A 20,040-nucleotide genomic window follows, 5' to 3' on the forward strand; every position below is an offset into this window, starting at 1 on the left:
TTCATATTTTAGGTATTTATAATATATAGTATATTATAGGCAGTGGCGCAACTAGCACAAAATCTTAGGGGGCTATACCCCCACCTCAATATTATACCAAAAGTAACCCGTGGGAGGCTATGCCCACACCACCCCAACGCCATCTTAAAATTTAAACACCATTAATACCAACATTTACTTTTAATTATATATTTTATATGCATCGTGAAATAATTATTGACATTTGACATATTATATAAGATTCATTTTTCTTTTGTTGATGGCTTTGAATTGTTCCAAAATGACCTCGGGATCAATTTCTATATCTTTTTCAATATTTAATATCGATAAATTACATTGTAGATCTTAAGTACGTATTTATTCGCTAAATACAGTGTACCCGTAAGTCGTAATAGATTTTCAGTGATAATCGCCAATTAACCAGTGCGTACATAATACGAACGATAAAAACTTGTATCATAGAAAAGATGAAATATGTCGAGTATAGGACTCTGGTATATTAGCCACTATTTATAGAAAGGTAGGCAATATAAAATAATTTTAAACTTTAAAAACTTTCCAAAAAAAAAAATAAATAAATACAGCTGAATTTTTAAAAGTTTATTAATATTTTAAGAATCAATTGATTAATTTTTTTTTTTTTTTGGGGGGGGGGGGCTAAGCCTAGTTGCGCTTATGATTATAGGTATTATAGAGATACCCAATACATACCTACTATGTATTTTATGATAATAATTTCGTAAGTCAATCAATGATTATCAGGTATAGTCTACTCAAGCTCTAAATAGTTGTATTACTTCACTTTTTAGTTTGTACGAGAAAACCAAAACGAATTTGCCATGTAAAATCATAAGATCCAATAGCATCACGGTCGTATCGAACGATTGAGTTTGTGGGTCATAGAACATGGATCAGCGTAAACGTTGTCGTTCTTACCTCAACTATAATAGTAACAATAAAAAAAATGTTTAAACGGAAAGAAAGATGGAAAAGAAATTCTATCCGTTGTTTTAATTAGGTATGGGTTTTTAATTTTTAATTTTTTTGTACATATTTGATTGTGTTACAATGACATATTTGGGTACAATTTATTTTCCACTTAAAGCCATATATATTTCATAGAATTAAATTACAAGTACTTATGCATATTATTTATAATAATATATAATATTAATATTTGTATGCTACACATAATATGTGGGCACATGGCGATAAATTGTTTAGTATTTGGACTGAAAACTGTATTCGTGTCCGTTGCATCGGTCATTTATGTATGGATGCACGTATACTTATAGGTACTGTACATCGATTAAAGTTTTACGGAAGAAGTCGCGCATGATCCTCCGAGGAGAATTAAATTTGTTTCGCTTCGGTCGAGCAATTATTATACGTGCACTAACACAATAACACTAAATCGGGTACATAGATATATCGCATATACATATTATAATATAATATACATACTACATACCTATCTACGCACGGTGGCTGTGTAGAAATTTAAACTCTTAAACGTTTTTGTATTAATATAATAGACATAATATAGTAATAATTTACCGGATCACACGAGCTCATTATTTTTAGTCATAATATAATATAAGATATAATGTACCACAGCATTGTGTCACAGAAGTATAAAAGAGAAAAGATCAGTAAACACATCAAGTGTAAGTACCTATCTATCATATCCATGACTCAAAATCGACTTAGGAAATTTTCAGTACACACTTCGTCATGTTCGTGCACGTATGTGTGTGTCAATAACATAGTTAATATCGTGCATATATTTATATAATAATATATGCGTTTTATACATGGCGTTATAGCCTGGAAACTTTCCTATATGTAGGTCTTCCGGCCGGATGGAACGTAGCCAGTGAAAGCGGAGGGAGTGGTCATGGTCCGTGTGATTCAACCTCCTCGACGGTTAGCAACAACACAAACCCTATATTATTAGTTGTGTCAACAGACAAAATACTATCATACTTCCTAATAATGGAATTTCTGACCGCGCCAGCACAGACATTAAGACGGAATTCTGACTGTTAATCATCACATAATTGGCTATGGGCAACAATACATCTTACAGAGATACTTAAAAAATAATTTTCTTCTTACGACCTTACAGTTAATTAGGTATAGGTACCCATAATCCTGCTTGGAAATAAATCATTTAACATAGCATAACTTTAAATAGTGATTCAACCTTTGAACGATTTTAAAATTAAAACGTGTGTGTGTACTAAGTAATAGCTATGTGTATATATAATAATATGTATTACGTAAATATTAATTCGCCAACAAAATCCATTCATCCATCATCTACAGAATTATAACATTCTCAATCAATGCTTGAATAAAAAAAGATTAGAAAAATTTATTAGAACTCTACATACTTTAAAATAACACAAAAATGCTCGAATTAAGTAACAATATCGTTTGTCTTTTATTAGTAAAAAAAGTAAAATAAATAACAAAATATGTAAATAATAAATCACGAATAGTATAAATTCAGACCCAATTCTTGAATTATAAAAATTGTATTAGTCTTAATTTTATAAATTATATGTATAAGTATTAAAAAACGAAGTTCAAATTATTTAATTTTTCATTTTCATCTCATTAATAATTTATACGAATTTTTAATTATTAGCTTTTATATAGAAATTTACCAAACACAAAAATGTCTCCTTACTAAATAGTAGTAGTAATTAGAAGACTTAAAAAAAAAAATAGGTAGGTACGAACTATCTTTATATCTTTATTCGATATAATATTTATGATAAATTCATCAATAACTATAAATATTTACATTTTGCTATTTTCATGTTTTTAAGAATGTTTCCCTGTAATTTACGATTTTGTACCTTTTGTTGTTTTGTATATTTTATAATAAATAGATATATTCATTTTTATCTATAAATTTAAATATCTAGTATTTTTTGCAGTTTACTATTGAAAATTTATCAGTAACAACTATTGAGGACGAATTCACCAAAAATAAAATTGATCTTTTTACTACCTATATAGGTACCTAATATTGCCGATTCGTGATGAAATTAGTCTAGATTAAAATACGACTGAATAATAATTATTCCAACCTACAATCTAAAAAAATTAAAATACATATAGGTTCTAAGTTCTACTTTATAATACTGATATATTATAAATACACTCTGTAAATCTACTCTGGATCAATCTCTTTATACGATTTTTAATAGTGGCGTGATGATTAAAAAGGCTTAGATGTAATATTATCAAAAACTCAATTATACTTTGTAAAAAAAAAAAGCATTCTTACGTATGGTCGTTATTTAATGTATTATGACATTATTAGCCAATGAACAAAAATAATGATGATTATGTTGGAAACATATTTACAAAAAAAAATAGTGATCTCTAAAACAGTTATTGGTTGAACACACGAATTGTTGGAAAACCTAGGGCACGTTTCAAGTGAGATAGAACTGGTTGTATATATTCGTCTGTTGGATTTTTTTTCTATGGTATTCTCGTCTACAATCCACGAGGCAAATAAAAAATGTAACAGAGGTGCTTTATTCAATCAGTGAAGAAAACTATCATTTTTGTGTAGTGTCTGTGGTTTGTGCAGTTCCAAATGAGTGGACTCGCCGGCGGACAAGCAAAAAGCGAAAATTACGCTATAGACTATTGTAACTATTGTTGATCGACCCCTCCTTAAGTCCCAATGATTGGTCCTCAGGTCATGCAACTCTTATTATACCTCTTACCCTTAATAACAAAATTGACTACATTACAAATATGTATATATGTACATTTTTTTCATATAAGTATTAATAAATAAGTTTGACAGAAGTATCTACAGACTCAAAATATTTAATTGTTACTACTTAAATTAATTTAGACTTTCGAAAAATTAAAAATGATATTTATAATTGAAATGACCATTTTTTTTTTTTTTTTTTTTGTTACGTATATAATAATATATGCTAACAGGCTACTGAGCGTAACAATGAAAATGGGCTTGTTACTGTTACTTTCATACATAGACGTGGTTGTGTTTTTTGAATAATGGATGTTTGAAATATAGATGACCTGCTGGGAGATAATGTTATGACCCCTCAGTAAAAGTTTCACTTGCGTGATCTATTGTTTCACTTGACAAAGCATATAAATAAAGAAAAAAATGAATGCGATCTCACAGTAACTAATAACTAGAAATATAGAAACAAACAAATCTAAAAATTAAAAAATTAAAAAAAACGCTTTTTAATAAATAAAAAAATAATGTATAAACTGTTCTTATTCTATATTTAAATATCTCGTTGATTTTTAATTTTTTAAATCGACAAACACTATTATTCTTTGTTTTAATACCAATGTTGATATAAATCCAAATGCATTATCGTATCATATTGAGAGGAAAATTCTTCAAAAAGCATGAATGCATCAATAAATATTATTTTATCGAACAACAGGTACTATACAAACTATATGTACTACCTCCGAGGTTCAGAAACATAATAATATATCAGTAAATTACGTAAGCAATAGATACATCGTGACTATAATATATATGTATCGTATAAACATAATATATATTAACTTTGGTATGTGGATAGAATATATTTTTTATAAAGATCAAAAAACATTGTGTTTATATAGTTTGGGGGGAGATTTGTTAATAATTTGACATGGGTGAATTTCCAGAAAGTGGAACAACAGGTTTTTGAATGTTGTTTAAAAGGGTCCAACCCCATTATAGTAAGGTAGTTATCTATAGGCATACAGTGAAAAACGTATAATTTAACAACGATGTATCATGCACCTGCTTATATTTTTACTTTCGAAAATAATTATTATTTCGTGAGCCAATGCAATATTATTAAACAAAATGTTGAAAAAATATCATATATATTTTAAAAAAATGTAGCTACCTACAATACGAATTTCAACGATTCAAAAAATGTACTGCATACAGGAATTAACTTAATGTCTTAATACTAAAACAAACTCTAAATTAGTATAGTAGGGAACTAAATTATTTAAAATATATAACCAAGAACATCCTTATCGACTTCGGTTAACCTATAGTGGAATAACTTTAAATTAAACACTATTATAGTCAACAAATCAGAATATTGTGAACTGTTTAGACAAAAAATTTAAAAGTTTTTTATGAATTTCATAGAGTTTGTCTTTGTTGTAATTACCATTGTTCCGGTATACATATCTATCCAATACAATAATTAATGAAAAATATAATGTATTTTTTATATAATAGAATATTCAAATAATAAATAAATAAATAATAATAATAATAATATTATTATTCTTTAGAAAATATAAATGCCAGGAGTAATATTACCATTATTATATACTTAGACCATTGACGCATAAGGACTAAGGAGAGTAATGCTTTTATATTATGAATATATTATGTATAAGGTATAACACATTAACACCATATTAAATTGTTTAATCTCTATACACATTGATTAAATGTCAATATATGAATTGAATTTCTCGTGAAAGTATATTTAATGAAAATGAAAGCGAATTGTTAAAATTAAATTAACAATTTCTAATAAATCAATAAAGTAAAACAATTGTTTCAAGTTAAACGTGATTATATTTTTAGAACATGTACATAATTTAAATAGGTATTAAAAATTAGACAGCTTAGGAAATACAATTTTGAATTAATTCTACCTACATTTAAAAGAGTTTATCAATGTTCACTATGTATTTTTAATATGAAATAAAGTGAAAATAAAAAATGTTTAAATTTATTGATTATGTAGAAAGGAAAGTAGATTATCAAAATATTTGCCCTTGGCCTTATATATAGGTAGTATCATGTTTAATAATAAATCATAAAATATTTCATATGGTTATTACACCTACCTATAATGTGAAATAGTCACGACTTAAGACAATAACAATGTATATAAAGAATTTCATCTCAAGGTCCCGTTGTACATCTTTTAAAACATTCAAGTTCACAGGCCAACATCAAAACAATGTAAAATGATAATGATCGATATTTATTGTTTTTACTTTGAAATTACTTTTACTTTATTGAACTATTCTTGGAGATTTTATCAACTATCTAATGATATACCTATTATAAAAGTAGAAAAATTAATCTAAATTTTATAAAAGTAGACATACCTAATTGTTACTCAAAAACATGTTTAATTGTACTTGACAAACTAATTATAGGTAAAAATAGGTCAAGTTTAATCATTTAATTTGGAATAATTATACATATTTATATGAACATGACTTGTATTATAATGACACAAGGCCTATTTAATGGGGCGAATTGTGTGCTTATTGTATATTTGACTATTTGAGTGTTTATTAGAGCTATATAAGTCCTTAATCATTTTACTATTTTGTGCACAAATGCATGCATATTTGTGTATTTTTAAGAGCTAGAAATCCCTAAGCCAAACAGTAATTATATTAGTTGACCATATTGTCTGTTTCCATATTCTATCATTTGCTAATATTGGCCTAAAATATATTTTTGTAGATAGAAAACATGGTTACGATCCATAATAGGCCAAAATCGCTTAACAGGTTTGGCTTTGCTGCATGTTCACAGGCATATTGTTATATCAGTTGATGATATAATCAACAAATTTTCTAAAACGAAGAAAAGGAAAATTGAATTTGTTATTTGATAATTTCAGTATTTGACTACCAACCAGTCTATTATGTTGGTATTTATTTGCTGGTGAAACTTATTTTTATTTATTTATTCAAAAAAATAAAAATAAGTTTCGCCCACCCCCATGGTCTCGTCTCAAATACGCCCTTGTAATGACATGCTATTATAATAGCTTATTAAAGTTAGTTTTCCCAATAAAATAATTTTAAGAAACACTTTATTAAAAATAAATATTTGAATACATAAGTGTTAAATTTTTATAGTTAAAATATTTATTTAGAATCGATATACTTCAGAAAAGCTAATATTGAGTGTTCGAAAATTTAAAACAATATGTCATTGAGAAATGATTACTACATTCACATATCAAAATAAAATAGGGTACTTTTATCGTAAAATCGTTCGAAGTATTTAGAAGTGAAACTAATTCACGCACTTTGAAAATAGCCATAAAAGTCTAACAATATCAACAACACACATGCTGAGTATGTGTTATAAAAAGAAAGAGAGAACTCCGATTTTGATACTATACTATTACTACTACACATTTTCAGTAGTTACAGTGAAATTTCTTCGTGCTTAGTATATTAGTACCTACATCTTTATACCGCGATCAAGGCGCTATATAGATGCGGAATGTTTGACCTAGATGCTGTGGCGGAACCGGTTGCAAACCAATGAGAGTCACCGTGGCCTTCACCTAACTGGAGGCCACGAAGTAACACACACACTTACACGGCAAAATGCGATGCCTACGCATCGTCCCTATTATGAATGTGGACAAATAATTTAATATACGTAGTAGAGTGATACACTTGGACTTGGATACTACTAACTAATAATTTTTAAATTGAAAGACAAACAATTTTTTTTTAAATAGTGCCATTATAGTGTATTTCCGAATGAAATCCTTCGGAAAAATTACAATACAATACATTCTAAACAAGTCATATTCCTCTAAAAATTGTGCATATAATACTTTTAACATAACACATTATAATATTTAATACTTCACATTTTATTATATAGCTAATTATGGTTTACTAACAACTATTCACATCATTAATTAAACTTTTAACATTTATTCAATTTTACTACTATATATTACATTTTGTGAAATCAGAGTAATCAGGCGATTTAAAATCCAATCATCTAAATATTCCAAAATATGAAGATTTTTTACAATTTTCGTTTAAAAATAATATTTTTAAAAATTTTTTATATTCCGTTGTTTATTATTTTACAGAAGCAAAAACATTTAAACTTAGTTTCATGTAAATAAAGCATATTATAGTGAAATACATAATATAATATATGTTTAGATTAATCGTATATTTTTTTAAATAAAAGTATTTAACTCAATGTTTCAACTGTTCAAAGTTTAGTTCGTTTTTCGATGAACGCCAATCTTAATGTCATTAAAACAAAGCTTATATATTTAAAAAATGAGATTTATTATAAGTTACTAGACGATAGACAACACTGTATAATATTACTATGGATCTTATAAAATTAAATACGTGAACCAAAGATAACTCATTTTGTTACTGATTTTTTCCTTTACAAAATAATTAGAAATTAAACGATCACGTTCTTATATAATTGAAATAGCACGCCAGTTTTTTTTTAGAATAAAAAAACTACTCTTTTATACAAATGTGAACTCTAATAGTCACCACGAAAAAAAATACTTACATACCTATTATTATATGATTATTTGCTAATTATTATTATGCAGTATGCACGCTCATATAATTTTTTTACAGATTTTAATTATTGAAAATTATCGATTGACACTTAAATAGTAAAATATAATTTGTTTATAATGTAGGTACCTATAAAAATAATGCCAAATTTTTCAATATAGTAAAGCTATAACCAGTTTTACTAAATGTCCTTCTTTTGCAAGTCTAATTAACAAATGGTTATTTTTATTTAGTTATTAATAACTATAAAAACAAAATATCAGAACATTTATATTCAGTAATGTTTTTTAACACACATTTTTATGAGTGTTGAATATTTTTTAGAGATGGAAAAATCAATTTAATATACCTAATATACTAAAAAAAAAAAAATAATAAAAGTATCTACTGCAGAAGCGATGTCATTGAACTTTAGATTGTTAAATCTGACGTTGTATAAAACATTAAACAAGTTGTAGGTAGGTATTATACGATTACAAATATTATTGGGTTGAATACGGGATATCTTTGTATGTAACTACATTATCAATAAATGCACATTTTATAATTATTGATTAATGATTGCTAATGGAAAGTTGTTGTTCTTAAATATATTTTTTTGTTTTAAAAATGTATAATTTTATAAAATTTCATTGATGTTTTTTTTTTAACAAAAATAAAACTAAAATTCTCGTTTTGTAGTATTATCGACTCTAATTTGTGAATAAGACTATAGTATTAGTAGAAAATACGTGACTGGAATAAATTAGCCCTTTGAACTACTGTGGTCAATGAAAACTGTACATAACTTTCGTTTTAAAGAAAAATCACACAAAAAATGAGAACGTAATGTCATAGATCGTGCACGAATAAACTGCTATACACACAAATACCATTGGTTATGTCGTGATTTTAATGCGTAATATTTTTTTCATTTTCAACTAATGTAGGTATATATACTTATATATTGAAAGTGAATACAAATAGTTATTTAAAAAATAATCATTTAGATGTACCAATATATAAGTTTGAAATTAATTCCAACTTTGATTTTTATCAATTATGATTTTCTAAACAATTAGTAAAAATAATAAAACATTTGTAGTTATCATTCTATCATTTAAATAAATATTACATAAAAAAATATAAATTAACCAATTATTTTTATGTTATTTTATTTTGATGTGACGTAACTCTAAATAGATATAAATATTAAATCTTTAACGATGTATGTAAGTATTATTAACAAGTTTTAAAATATGTTTAATAGAAAGTAAATTATACGAATTCAGCCGACAAAAAAAGTTTTTGTAAATGGAATTGCAATAAATAACAAAACCAGGAATTACGAATCAAACCGTATCAGTAAAATTTAACCATGGACACAGACTGCACATTGATGACAATAATTAATATGGAAAATAATAAAATACATTTTCAGCTAATAACAAAGACCCTCGAAATGCATTCTTTGTCTGGCTTTTGGCTTTTAAACTTTATTGTTTTTGGACACCGTTACCAATTTATGTGTTATAGCTGCCTATATCATACTGAAAAATAATCATTCCATATATGTTTATAAAAGCGAATTCTCGCACGTAGTGTCCATCACGATTCTATAATATCTAATAAATTTATTAATAAATACAATGGCTGCTTAACTTGTTTTTAATCTGTGATACACGTAGCCCACTAGAAGTTGAAAAGCGGTCAGGACCTAAATTTTCTCCCACAAATATAGGAAGATCACGTATTGTTTGTGTAATATTGGCTCGTCTCCCAAGCACCGTTAATTTGGCACAGGATGACCCAATGCAAATATGGTTTTCGTATAATTTTTTTGACTTAAACTGCATAGTTTCATGCATATTATATACTCCTAGCTGGAACATTGTTAGTATAGTTTTATTTTTTTTAAACATTCTGCCAGCCTCATTCAGTCGGTCTAACATAAAAGAACTATTGCATAACAATAATAATTGTTTTGCATTTTATCATTATTGTTTATTGTACACTTTATTATAAATAGTAATGTACCTAAGTACCAACCTACCTATACTTATTATTTACGTTGATACCTATACAAAAATAATATTGTTAAATAAATTTTTTTGGAATATATGCATTTATTAAAATTTGGGCAAATAATATCACACTCTACTAGCATTTATTTCCACACAATATATACGTTAATAACTTTGATGACATTAATTTTTTGTAAAACTTCATTTTTTTTTTGTATTTTATATATTGTTGATCTAATGTTTATATTATCATATCATATATTATGCTTATAGGCATGATCGATTGAATTTGAATATGTGATAAATAAGGTAATAAAAGTAATAATAAGTAGACTATAGTCTTTATGCATTCTTTACCTTATCAAAACAACATAATCTTAGAGAGCAAATTTTCTTTAAAGTTATATTTCTAAGTTTCAAATTATGATAATATATGAATAATTATTAACTACACATTTGAACCAATTAATAATTGTATTTAAATTAAGAAACATTATAAATTAATTATTATGGCAAAAACAAAATATTTATTAAATAAAATAACTAATGGCCTTTGTTGCCGAAGTTGTAAATGATCAATAAAAAAAAAAAAATAAATATTTATTAAAAATAAATTTCCTAAAATATTATAAGATTATTTTAATTCATCGTGTGTATGCGTATTATGTATGTATTAAATATTGGTTAAATGCGTTTCCACTACACGTCTACACAATAGCATATATTGAGGTTAAGAGACCACGCTTATCCGACATAGGTAAATTCATTACCCATGTACTATTTAAATGGTCAATTATGGAGCGAATTTTACGGATTTATAACGCTCAGATGACTCTTATAAATAATAAAAAAAAAACATTACTTGCCTACCCACATATCTTGAAGATGCTCACCGTATTAGTTGGTATTAATACAAATGTCTATTTTTCAGTAACACAATTATATTTAATAGTAGGAAAATAGTAAGTAACATTTTCATAATTTACCGAATCGAATTTGAAGAAGAATTCATTCATAAAATGCCAATTAATAATTATTAATAATAATAATCTAAATACAATATCATAGAAGTCAATACAGAAGTCCTTAACTGTTTTTAAAGGTAATGCCATATTTTATATACCTATACGGCTATACATATATTAACAACTTTAACTTTTTTTGATTTTAAGAGCTCAGGTAATTTAAAAGTAACACATTATATAATAATTATTACGTATGAACAAAAATTACAATCGAAAATACGATATAATATAATCTAATAAACAATGATGTACAGCCATAATTATATAATATATTAATTCCTGAACATTTTTATTTTGCGTGTTCGCCAATGTTTAATATTTAATATTGATATATTATTGTATGTACCTCGTATACCTGATAATTATATATTTGAAATTAGCTAGATATAAGGTTCTATTTTATTTTTAAACAGCAACTATTAACGAAATTTTTTATTTTTCATTATTACACGTGATTAAATAAAAAAAATAGAGGTAAATATTTCTTCTTCGTATGAGAATTTTGTGAAAACAATTTATACAAAAATAAAAGCCTAAACTAAACATTTTTAGGTTCAAACTTTCTCATTTAAAACAATTATTAGCTCCCATTCGTCAAACAATAAAAAGTTAATTATCAGTTATTCTTAAATGGTCTTACCCATTTTTGTAACTCGTGAATTTGATATTTTCATTTGATAATACTTAGTCCCTATATCTATAAGGATTGTTGGAATTTTAAGGTCAGGAAAAAACAAACAGCTATTGAATTTTGAACGATTGCTATCTTGATAATGATTTGGCAAACTCGTCGATTACTCATGCCGATTGACAATTATCATTCAACGATGGGTGCCGATTGTCAGATCTAAACGTGCGGTGGAATGAAACGAGACGCAGGCAAGAAGGTGTAGTTTACCGTTGTAATAGCGGTATTATGACTATTATAATATGGGAAGACGTAGAAGTATGTCCGAAAAAATGGGCCACGTATTAACGTGTACATAACACGCAAAGTACCATAATAATAATAACGTATGTTTAAATTCATCACAGTGACAAAAAGATTTTTGTATGAGTGTGTGACATAAAATTAATGTTATATTTGATCGAGGAAATATTTTATGTGTGTCATCACATATCAATAAGATAATAAGTGCACGCGCCTTTGTCGATGTTCTCATTGTGTCTCATTTTCGATTTCAATTATATGACAATAGTATAATATGTAAATTCAAATATTATACCCACTTTTTTTATAAACACAAGTACTTTTCTTCTTAACCGTGATTAATTGAATTTATCATTCAACGTGGCAAAATTATAGTAACGTTATATGCCGAAAAACAGGTTCTTTATGTATATATTGTGCGTGTTCCATGGATAGGTTATACTACCGAGTATATAATAATATATACAATGTATATAGGTATAAGTATTGGTTTGTCCCGCGATAGAATATACTGCATTCAATGGTGTCGGCCCCACAAGATCACAAGATTGAATACGTCCCCCAAATTGGAAGTTAGAATAGGGTCACATACAAACATTAGCTTTTCACTTCTTACATTAGATGTAAAAGAGAATTGAATACCTTACTAAAAATGTATTAATTGTTTCAATGATTATTCTCATGGTTTGAATTACACGAATTTTCGTGATTATCTTTTCAGGAGGTATAAGATACATATATAATATTATTATACAGCATATTCTAATTCAGAATTTCTATACTTTGCTTAATTTTTATAAAGGTTTTAGACGTTTTAAGTACCTATGGCGTGGGAGTTATCAAATCAATCAAGTTGTTTTCATTTTTTTTTCAAAATGATTTTTAAATCGCAAACGATTTATAATTTACCTGTTTTTAAGTACCTACATAGGTATGAACTGTTGTACCTATATTTGTTATTCATTAAATATCTTTAAAAAAATGTACTAAAAACTTAAATGAATATAGGTGCATTAATATCTGTAAGTGAATAAGTTAATCAGCAGATACATTATTTTCGAGTTTAAAATGATTAATATAATATCTCTATAGTTCAAGAGCTAGCGACAAGAGCTTGTTTCAAATAATTATTTTAAAGGTTTAATGATTTTTTTTTAAGCTAGGGAATGTTTTTTTAATCGATATTTTGCTGTTGTTGTGGATAATATATACTACAATTCTTTACGGTACTAAAATCTGTCGAAGTATCAGCATTCAGCAGTGTACTATTGTTATAAAATAAATTCCATATTTTTTATTCACGAAAATATACCTTTTTACGGAACATTAAATTTACGAGCATAATTTACCACTTTATATGATTTTAACCGATGACAATCATGATCTATTATTTTTTTATCATCTTGTCCAACGGTACCTACTAATTTTACTATAAAATCATCGTCTTTTTCGTCAACATAAATTCGAGGATATACAATATACATACATAATCTCATCTTTTGCTTACTATCTATATTTATCTACATTGCATTATAATATTTTTATACATATAGTTTATATACACGTTACACACTATTATAAGAGTTATAACTTTATAAGCGTATCAATTTATAATAAAATATACTGTAAATAATGAATATTATTAAACATTTACTACTTCCACAAAATGTAGCCGTTATAGAAAAAAAAATTAAATCTTGTTTCAATCGTGCCGATACTGCCTTTAAACGTGAGAGAAAGTTCAAAAACAACAACAAAAGAATGATATAATGTTTATTAAAAACGCATAATGAAAAAATATTATTTGTAAAATAAACAGTTCTTCTATAGTACTTAATCAATTGTTATACAATATAGAAAATTAAAAATAATAAGGAAAGTAATCGTTGAGTACAGAATAAGTTCGAATACTTTCTATCAGTATATCAAAATAGTTTAAAAATCTAACATGCGTATCTTTTACAAAGCAGGAAAACATTTTTTATCGATTAAAAATTAATCAAAAACTCGAAATATATAAATAAATAGTTCTTGATCAAACCTTACTCAAAGTTTTAATTTATATGGTCATAGAGGTATTCAACTATATATGTACCACGACTTATACGTATTTATATTTTATATATACTTATCTTCAAATTAAGAAAGGAAAAATTTGAAACTTACCGCAAAACGGTATTCCTTCTGGTAGCCATTCACCAGTAGATTCACATACTCTTCTTGCTGGTCCTAGAAGTTCAAATCCTCTTTCGCAAGTATACGTAGCTATTGCACCTGTAGTTAATGTATCATTGGAAAACGATACAGTTGAGTGTGCTGGGGCACCAGGGAATTTACATCGGGTTTCAGTTGAAGTTGCCCAGCATCCTACCAACCCTGTAAACCAAATTAATATTAAAACAAATCACAAACAATATAACTGCTGTATAATAATTTAAAAAAACTGTTCATAGGTATTATCTATTGAATCGATTTGCATTAAAAAAAAAAAATTGTAAGTGAGCCCCGGGGTATGTTACCCAAGAGGGTGAAAGGTGAAACACCTCTGTATTATCACTATAGCATACAATTTGTACATCTATAATAAAATGTAATAACAATTATATACTTCGAAGGTATTAGGTAATATTATTATTTATTTGTTAAATGAAATTACACTTTTTAATACACTGATATATAATTCCTCTGCTTATCTGTGTAATATCGGGTGTATAGTATTAATCATACTTGGGCCATTTTTATAAATTATAAATAGGTATTGTTATTAGAATTTCTCATTACCATGGACCTAAAGTTAAATAACTTAAAAATTACTTGTTCAAATTTCAAAAAAAACTTTCGAAAATTATCTTGTAAATTAATACTGTACAAGTCCCCCAATTGTCTCTGCTGTATCTATATTTAAAAATTCAAGTAAATATATTTTACCCAACTGTGTTATTGTATAAAAAAAGAGCGGTGGTGTGCATAGTGAATCACCTTGTACAGTGCACTTACTACTTACTACAAACACTGTTATGTACTATTGAAAATAATATGATAGTATAGATATAAGATACAACAATAAAGAGTCTTAAAATGTAACTTTAATTTTATTTGAAACTTTATTAGTTTACAGTAATATTATGGTCCTGTTTAATATTTATTCCTACATATGGCTACCTATACACTTTACTTAACTATACAATAGTCAAGGATATTATTACAAGTATTACAACACTTTAGTAAAAAATAAATTATTGATCTAAATTCAAAAAATGAATAATCAAATCGTAATATTTTTTTAAATATTATTTGTAACCATAAAGTGATTATATCAAAATAGAACCTACCAAGTATACCAAATGATTTGTAAAATATAAATTAATACTAAATAATTGTAATACGTAACCACAACATTATTTTTGATTACAAAGAAAACTACTGTTTGTTATTCTATAGAGTACGTAAAACATGTAACATAGGTCATAAAAGTAACAGCCATAGAACATATTGTGTTATATGGAGCAAATACGGAGGACTTACGGAAGAAAAACGATCTGGGCTAATCATAAGCGAAACAAACGACCGTGTCAAATGACCGAGTGGCTCTTGGTTATGTTGTAACCATCCTACAATTTTCAAAATTATCGCACTGACATTTCTATGAATTTCCTAGTGTAACCTGAATTTAAATCTACGGCGAATGGTGATAATCGTAATAATCAACACCTATTTAAACGTTTTCTCTTATTATTGTTTCTCATGTTTCTTTTAAATGTTTTTAATTGTCGGTTAACGATAAGTTATTTCCATCTTAAATATGCATATAGATATAGGTAATATAATACCTAAAATATAACTATAATATTATAGATATTTTTATATTTTTATATTGAAAATTATTATTTTTATTTTGTAGCTTTCTTAATACTATTCCAAGGTATTTAAGGACCAATACGATACAATAACTTTTATGTTCTATTTATTTCGATTTTTGATTTTATGAAAACAATCCTCATCGATCAAATATTTTATGATATAATATAGGTACATTTTTTTAATATTATTAATTATCACATTTACTTACATGGTTATAATATAGGGTACAATAATATAAAAATTGTTTATTTACCTAATTTATTAACATAATATTATTACGAATATGAAAAATATGTATTACAGTAACAAATATAAATATCATATTATAATAACCATGTATTGGAAATAAGTAGATAATTCTAAAGTGAATGGATACAATCATCAACGGACTACGTATTATTACAATTTTAACTAAAAACACAAAAAAGTCAGCAATAATTATATTCATCTATATAGAATATTAAATTAATTTTTCAAAGTACAAACAATTATTAATGTTTATATTTGGTACTTTTTATTTAAAACAGCATAAAAACTAGAATACTGTCTTAATTTTCTCATCGAATCATTAAAATTGTTCGTTTTATACGACAGTCCACAATCGGTAATAAATAATATATACTAATTAAGTTAATAGTATATAATATTGACTATAAATGTAATAACTTAAAACATCACCGATCACAGACCACTCACAATTTCAGACTACTTGTTAAGAATTAGTTATATTCACATGAAATGATATATATAGGTACTATAAAGCATAGATAATAACAATATCAGCATATTACTGTATGTATTTTATAGAATTGTAGCATTAATCTTAATATAGCAAACAGCAGGCAATATCATCGATATTTAAATATTCACTTTTTAAGTAAACATAATTCAAATGTAAATAAGGTATATTAAGAATAATTTCAAATTATTAAAAAAAAGGAATGTGAAAGCATAAACCAATTATTCTCATTTTTATCGTTCCAAACAAGTAGGTACAAATAAGTATAAACAAATAATAAATAATGTTCGGCAATTTTTTATTTACTCTTTTTAACATTTTTGTATGGTCTTTATACGATAAAATAACATCAGTACTTTCTTCAGTTCAAGTAGTTTCCTCCCGAAGGCCCAAAATAATAAGTCAACCCAATATCTTTTAGCTTCCTTTAATTAAAATCTTTTGTAAAAATAATAATACAATACATATTATAGGTACATTGTGTTATTTTTTCTTCCATCAAGGATTTTATCTATTAAGTATCGATGAAAGAAATTATCACAAAAAAAGACTAGACGTGTTATTCAAACTATTAGTTTAAATGTATGTACATGTATATTTTATTACTATATTGTTGCAAATAAAAATTTAAAAAAAAAAAACAGATTAACGTAAAATAAACATAGGTTGTATGCTATTAGTGATTAGTATACATTAAAAAATATAAAATAGGTATAACTATATATTATAGTGTATATAAATAATTTTATAGTAACTTAACTATTATTTTAAATAAACGGATACATATCGTATATCTACCTTACTGCGAATTAAAATAAAGTATTTAATGGAATTATAAAAACATTTTTTTTTTTTTCTCAAAAGTGTCTGTGAATAATTTTAATTGTTAAATATTTCTCAAAACTAAAAATATTTGATTCCTAGTTTTATTTAAGTAATATTTTACATATATATATACAGAATAATACTAACACGTATAATGTATATATATATATATACAATATCAATAATTAAGAGCTCCTATAGACGCCTAGGTTTTACTATTTTTAACCATCAGTTCATAATTATTTCAGATGAATCTTATTGTACGCTAAAAGCATAAAGTAAGTATAAACTACGTTTACAGCCGAGGTTGCAGCGTTGTTAATCTAATAACAAACATTTGTTGTATTTAAATTTTTATATTTAATCGATATTTTTGATTTTAAGGATATACTTTGTTGGTGGGCAAAGCGATTCCGAGTGATTTTTGGAATTTTATTCAAAATAAGTATTTTATAAGCTTAATAATATGATAGTACTTTTTAAAAAGTCGGTAAATTTTTCTATGAAAGTTATGAACAAAAAACTTCACAACTTCAAAATTATGTTTTCGAGTTAAAAATACTAAAAAGTAATTTTTGATTATTTTTCATGTAAAATTGAGTTTTTCATCCTTAACACTTTGGTAGAACCATAAAGTACCTATCATACTTCCATTTATGTTATTATTAATAAAGTTTAAAAAAATAAAATACATACTGTAAATTTTGAACTTCAAAAGATCTAAAAGTCCTACCGATAAATTTTGATTGTACTTATACCATTGATAATAAATTGTTTAAATACATAGAACTTCGAAAATTTTTTACGAAAATTGCTTGAGAGTTAAGTGCTAAATTGTATTTATACCTCATTGACTCATTGTTATTCAAACATAGGTTTATACATTTAAATAGTTAAAAATCGAGTAAAATTTGGTAAATATTTTTAGTTGTAAATTTAATGTGAGGAAGGGTGGGGGAGACAACTATTAATATGTTTTCTTTTTACTTATACTAACAAAAAAAACCCATTTTTCGCAGTGACTTTCAAAGTGAAATATTTCAAGAAGCTTTTCCTTTGTATGCTCTTTTAATATTTTATAGGTACATGATCGCGATACATCCAACTCTCAAGATAATAAATTACATCGATAATATTCAATATATAAAGTTAATAAATTGCATATTGTATTATTTAATAGAACTGCAGTGACTTTAACACCCATTGCATGCGTCATATAGTGCCGCAACTTATAAGAATGCAATCATATTTTATACGGCCATCAAAATAAAATGTTCATTATTAGTTTGGTAAGTATAATTATTATAAATTACAGTTAAGACCATAGAGTAATAATACTAATAATAATAAGCCAGATATAAATTTCCCAGTATAGAATATTGATGAAATCATAATTATTGATATACCTATATAATTTGTATTTAAAATCAAACCGATAGGCCAGTTTAACTGGCCCAGTTACGACTAAGGGTCTCAACTGACAGTATATCGTATATTTGGCACCCCCGAACCTCGGTGTTGTGAGGTTGTGACACTCAGGCCAGTGGTAAGACATTTTCCGCCCTTAAGCGAATAAAAATAATAATTAAATCTCTGTCTTTTTTGAAAATTTAATATTACAATTTGCCGCATCAATTTTTTAAAATGTTATGCCGTCCTAAAGCAACGCATGTCTTGCTTGTACCCTAGCGACGGGCCTGGTGACACTCGTTGCATAGTGCATGACCGCATAAGTATTTATATAATTATATAAATAAGCTACACCAACCTGTAATCGTCAAGACGAAGAGAAGAAACGACCGCTGCATTTTGCAGCAAAGAAAAGAAGAGCACCCCTGCAATAAACCGCGTAAATTGCACACTGCAGCGTTGTTACGATAATATCGACGGCGGTCGTGTTCCACGACACATTCGGCAGAGAGAAAGTCAAGATGACCAATGAAATTAATATTAATAATTAATAATATTAAAACGACAAATACGACGCGCAAAATAAACGGCGGACGAGAATCGAACCACAGCAGCACTATCCGGAACAGCGTAACACTTGCGACTGGAGAAAATTGAAAAATACGAAAGTTACCCGGCGGTTAACCTAACCAAACCGGTCATCAGCGTTATAGTTAACGCCCACCAGTGGTTATCCAGCGGGCAGAGCCTGCCGCAGCAGCCAGCAGGTGCGATGCCGCCGCCCAATCAACCGACCGGAAAGAGGGAAACTTTTCGGCGGAGGCATTTCTACGGCGTCGCGCTCTGTCCGCTACATTCAGCGCTTGTACGATAGTGTGC

At 26.7% G+C, this 20,040-nt stretch overlaps 1 protein-coding gene across 1 annotated transcript in view; it reads right to left on the minus strand.

Annotated features, from left to right (window-relative positions):
* LOC107172904 (uncharacterized) overlaps positions 1-19,849 on the minus strand; it is a 33,650-nt gene extending 13,801 nt beyond the window's left edge. The window contains exons 1-2 of the mRNA XM_089222829.1: positions 19,520-19,849; positions 14,493-14,702 (exon numbers count right to left, since the gene is read on the minus strand). Coding sequence (XP_089078955.1) covers positions 14,493-14,702; positions 19,520-19,559 — 250 coding nt within the window. The 5' untranslated portion in view covers positions 19,560-19,849. The remainder of the gene's footprint in view (positions 1-14,492; positions 14,703-19,519) is intronic.
* Between the last annotated feature and the right edge of the window lie 191 nt (positions 19,850-20,040).

The sequence above is a fragment of the Diuraphis noxia genome, unplaced genomic scaffold, assembly GCF_037042655.1.
Source record: "Diuraphis noxia isolate RWA-SAM2 unplaced genomic scaffold, SU_Dnox_SAM2 contig0003, whole genome shotgun sequence".
In the NCBI taxonomy this organism is placed as follows: domain Eukaryota; kingdom Metazoa; phylum Arthropoda; class Insecta; order Hemiptera; family Aphididae; genus Diuraphis; species Diuraphis noxia.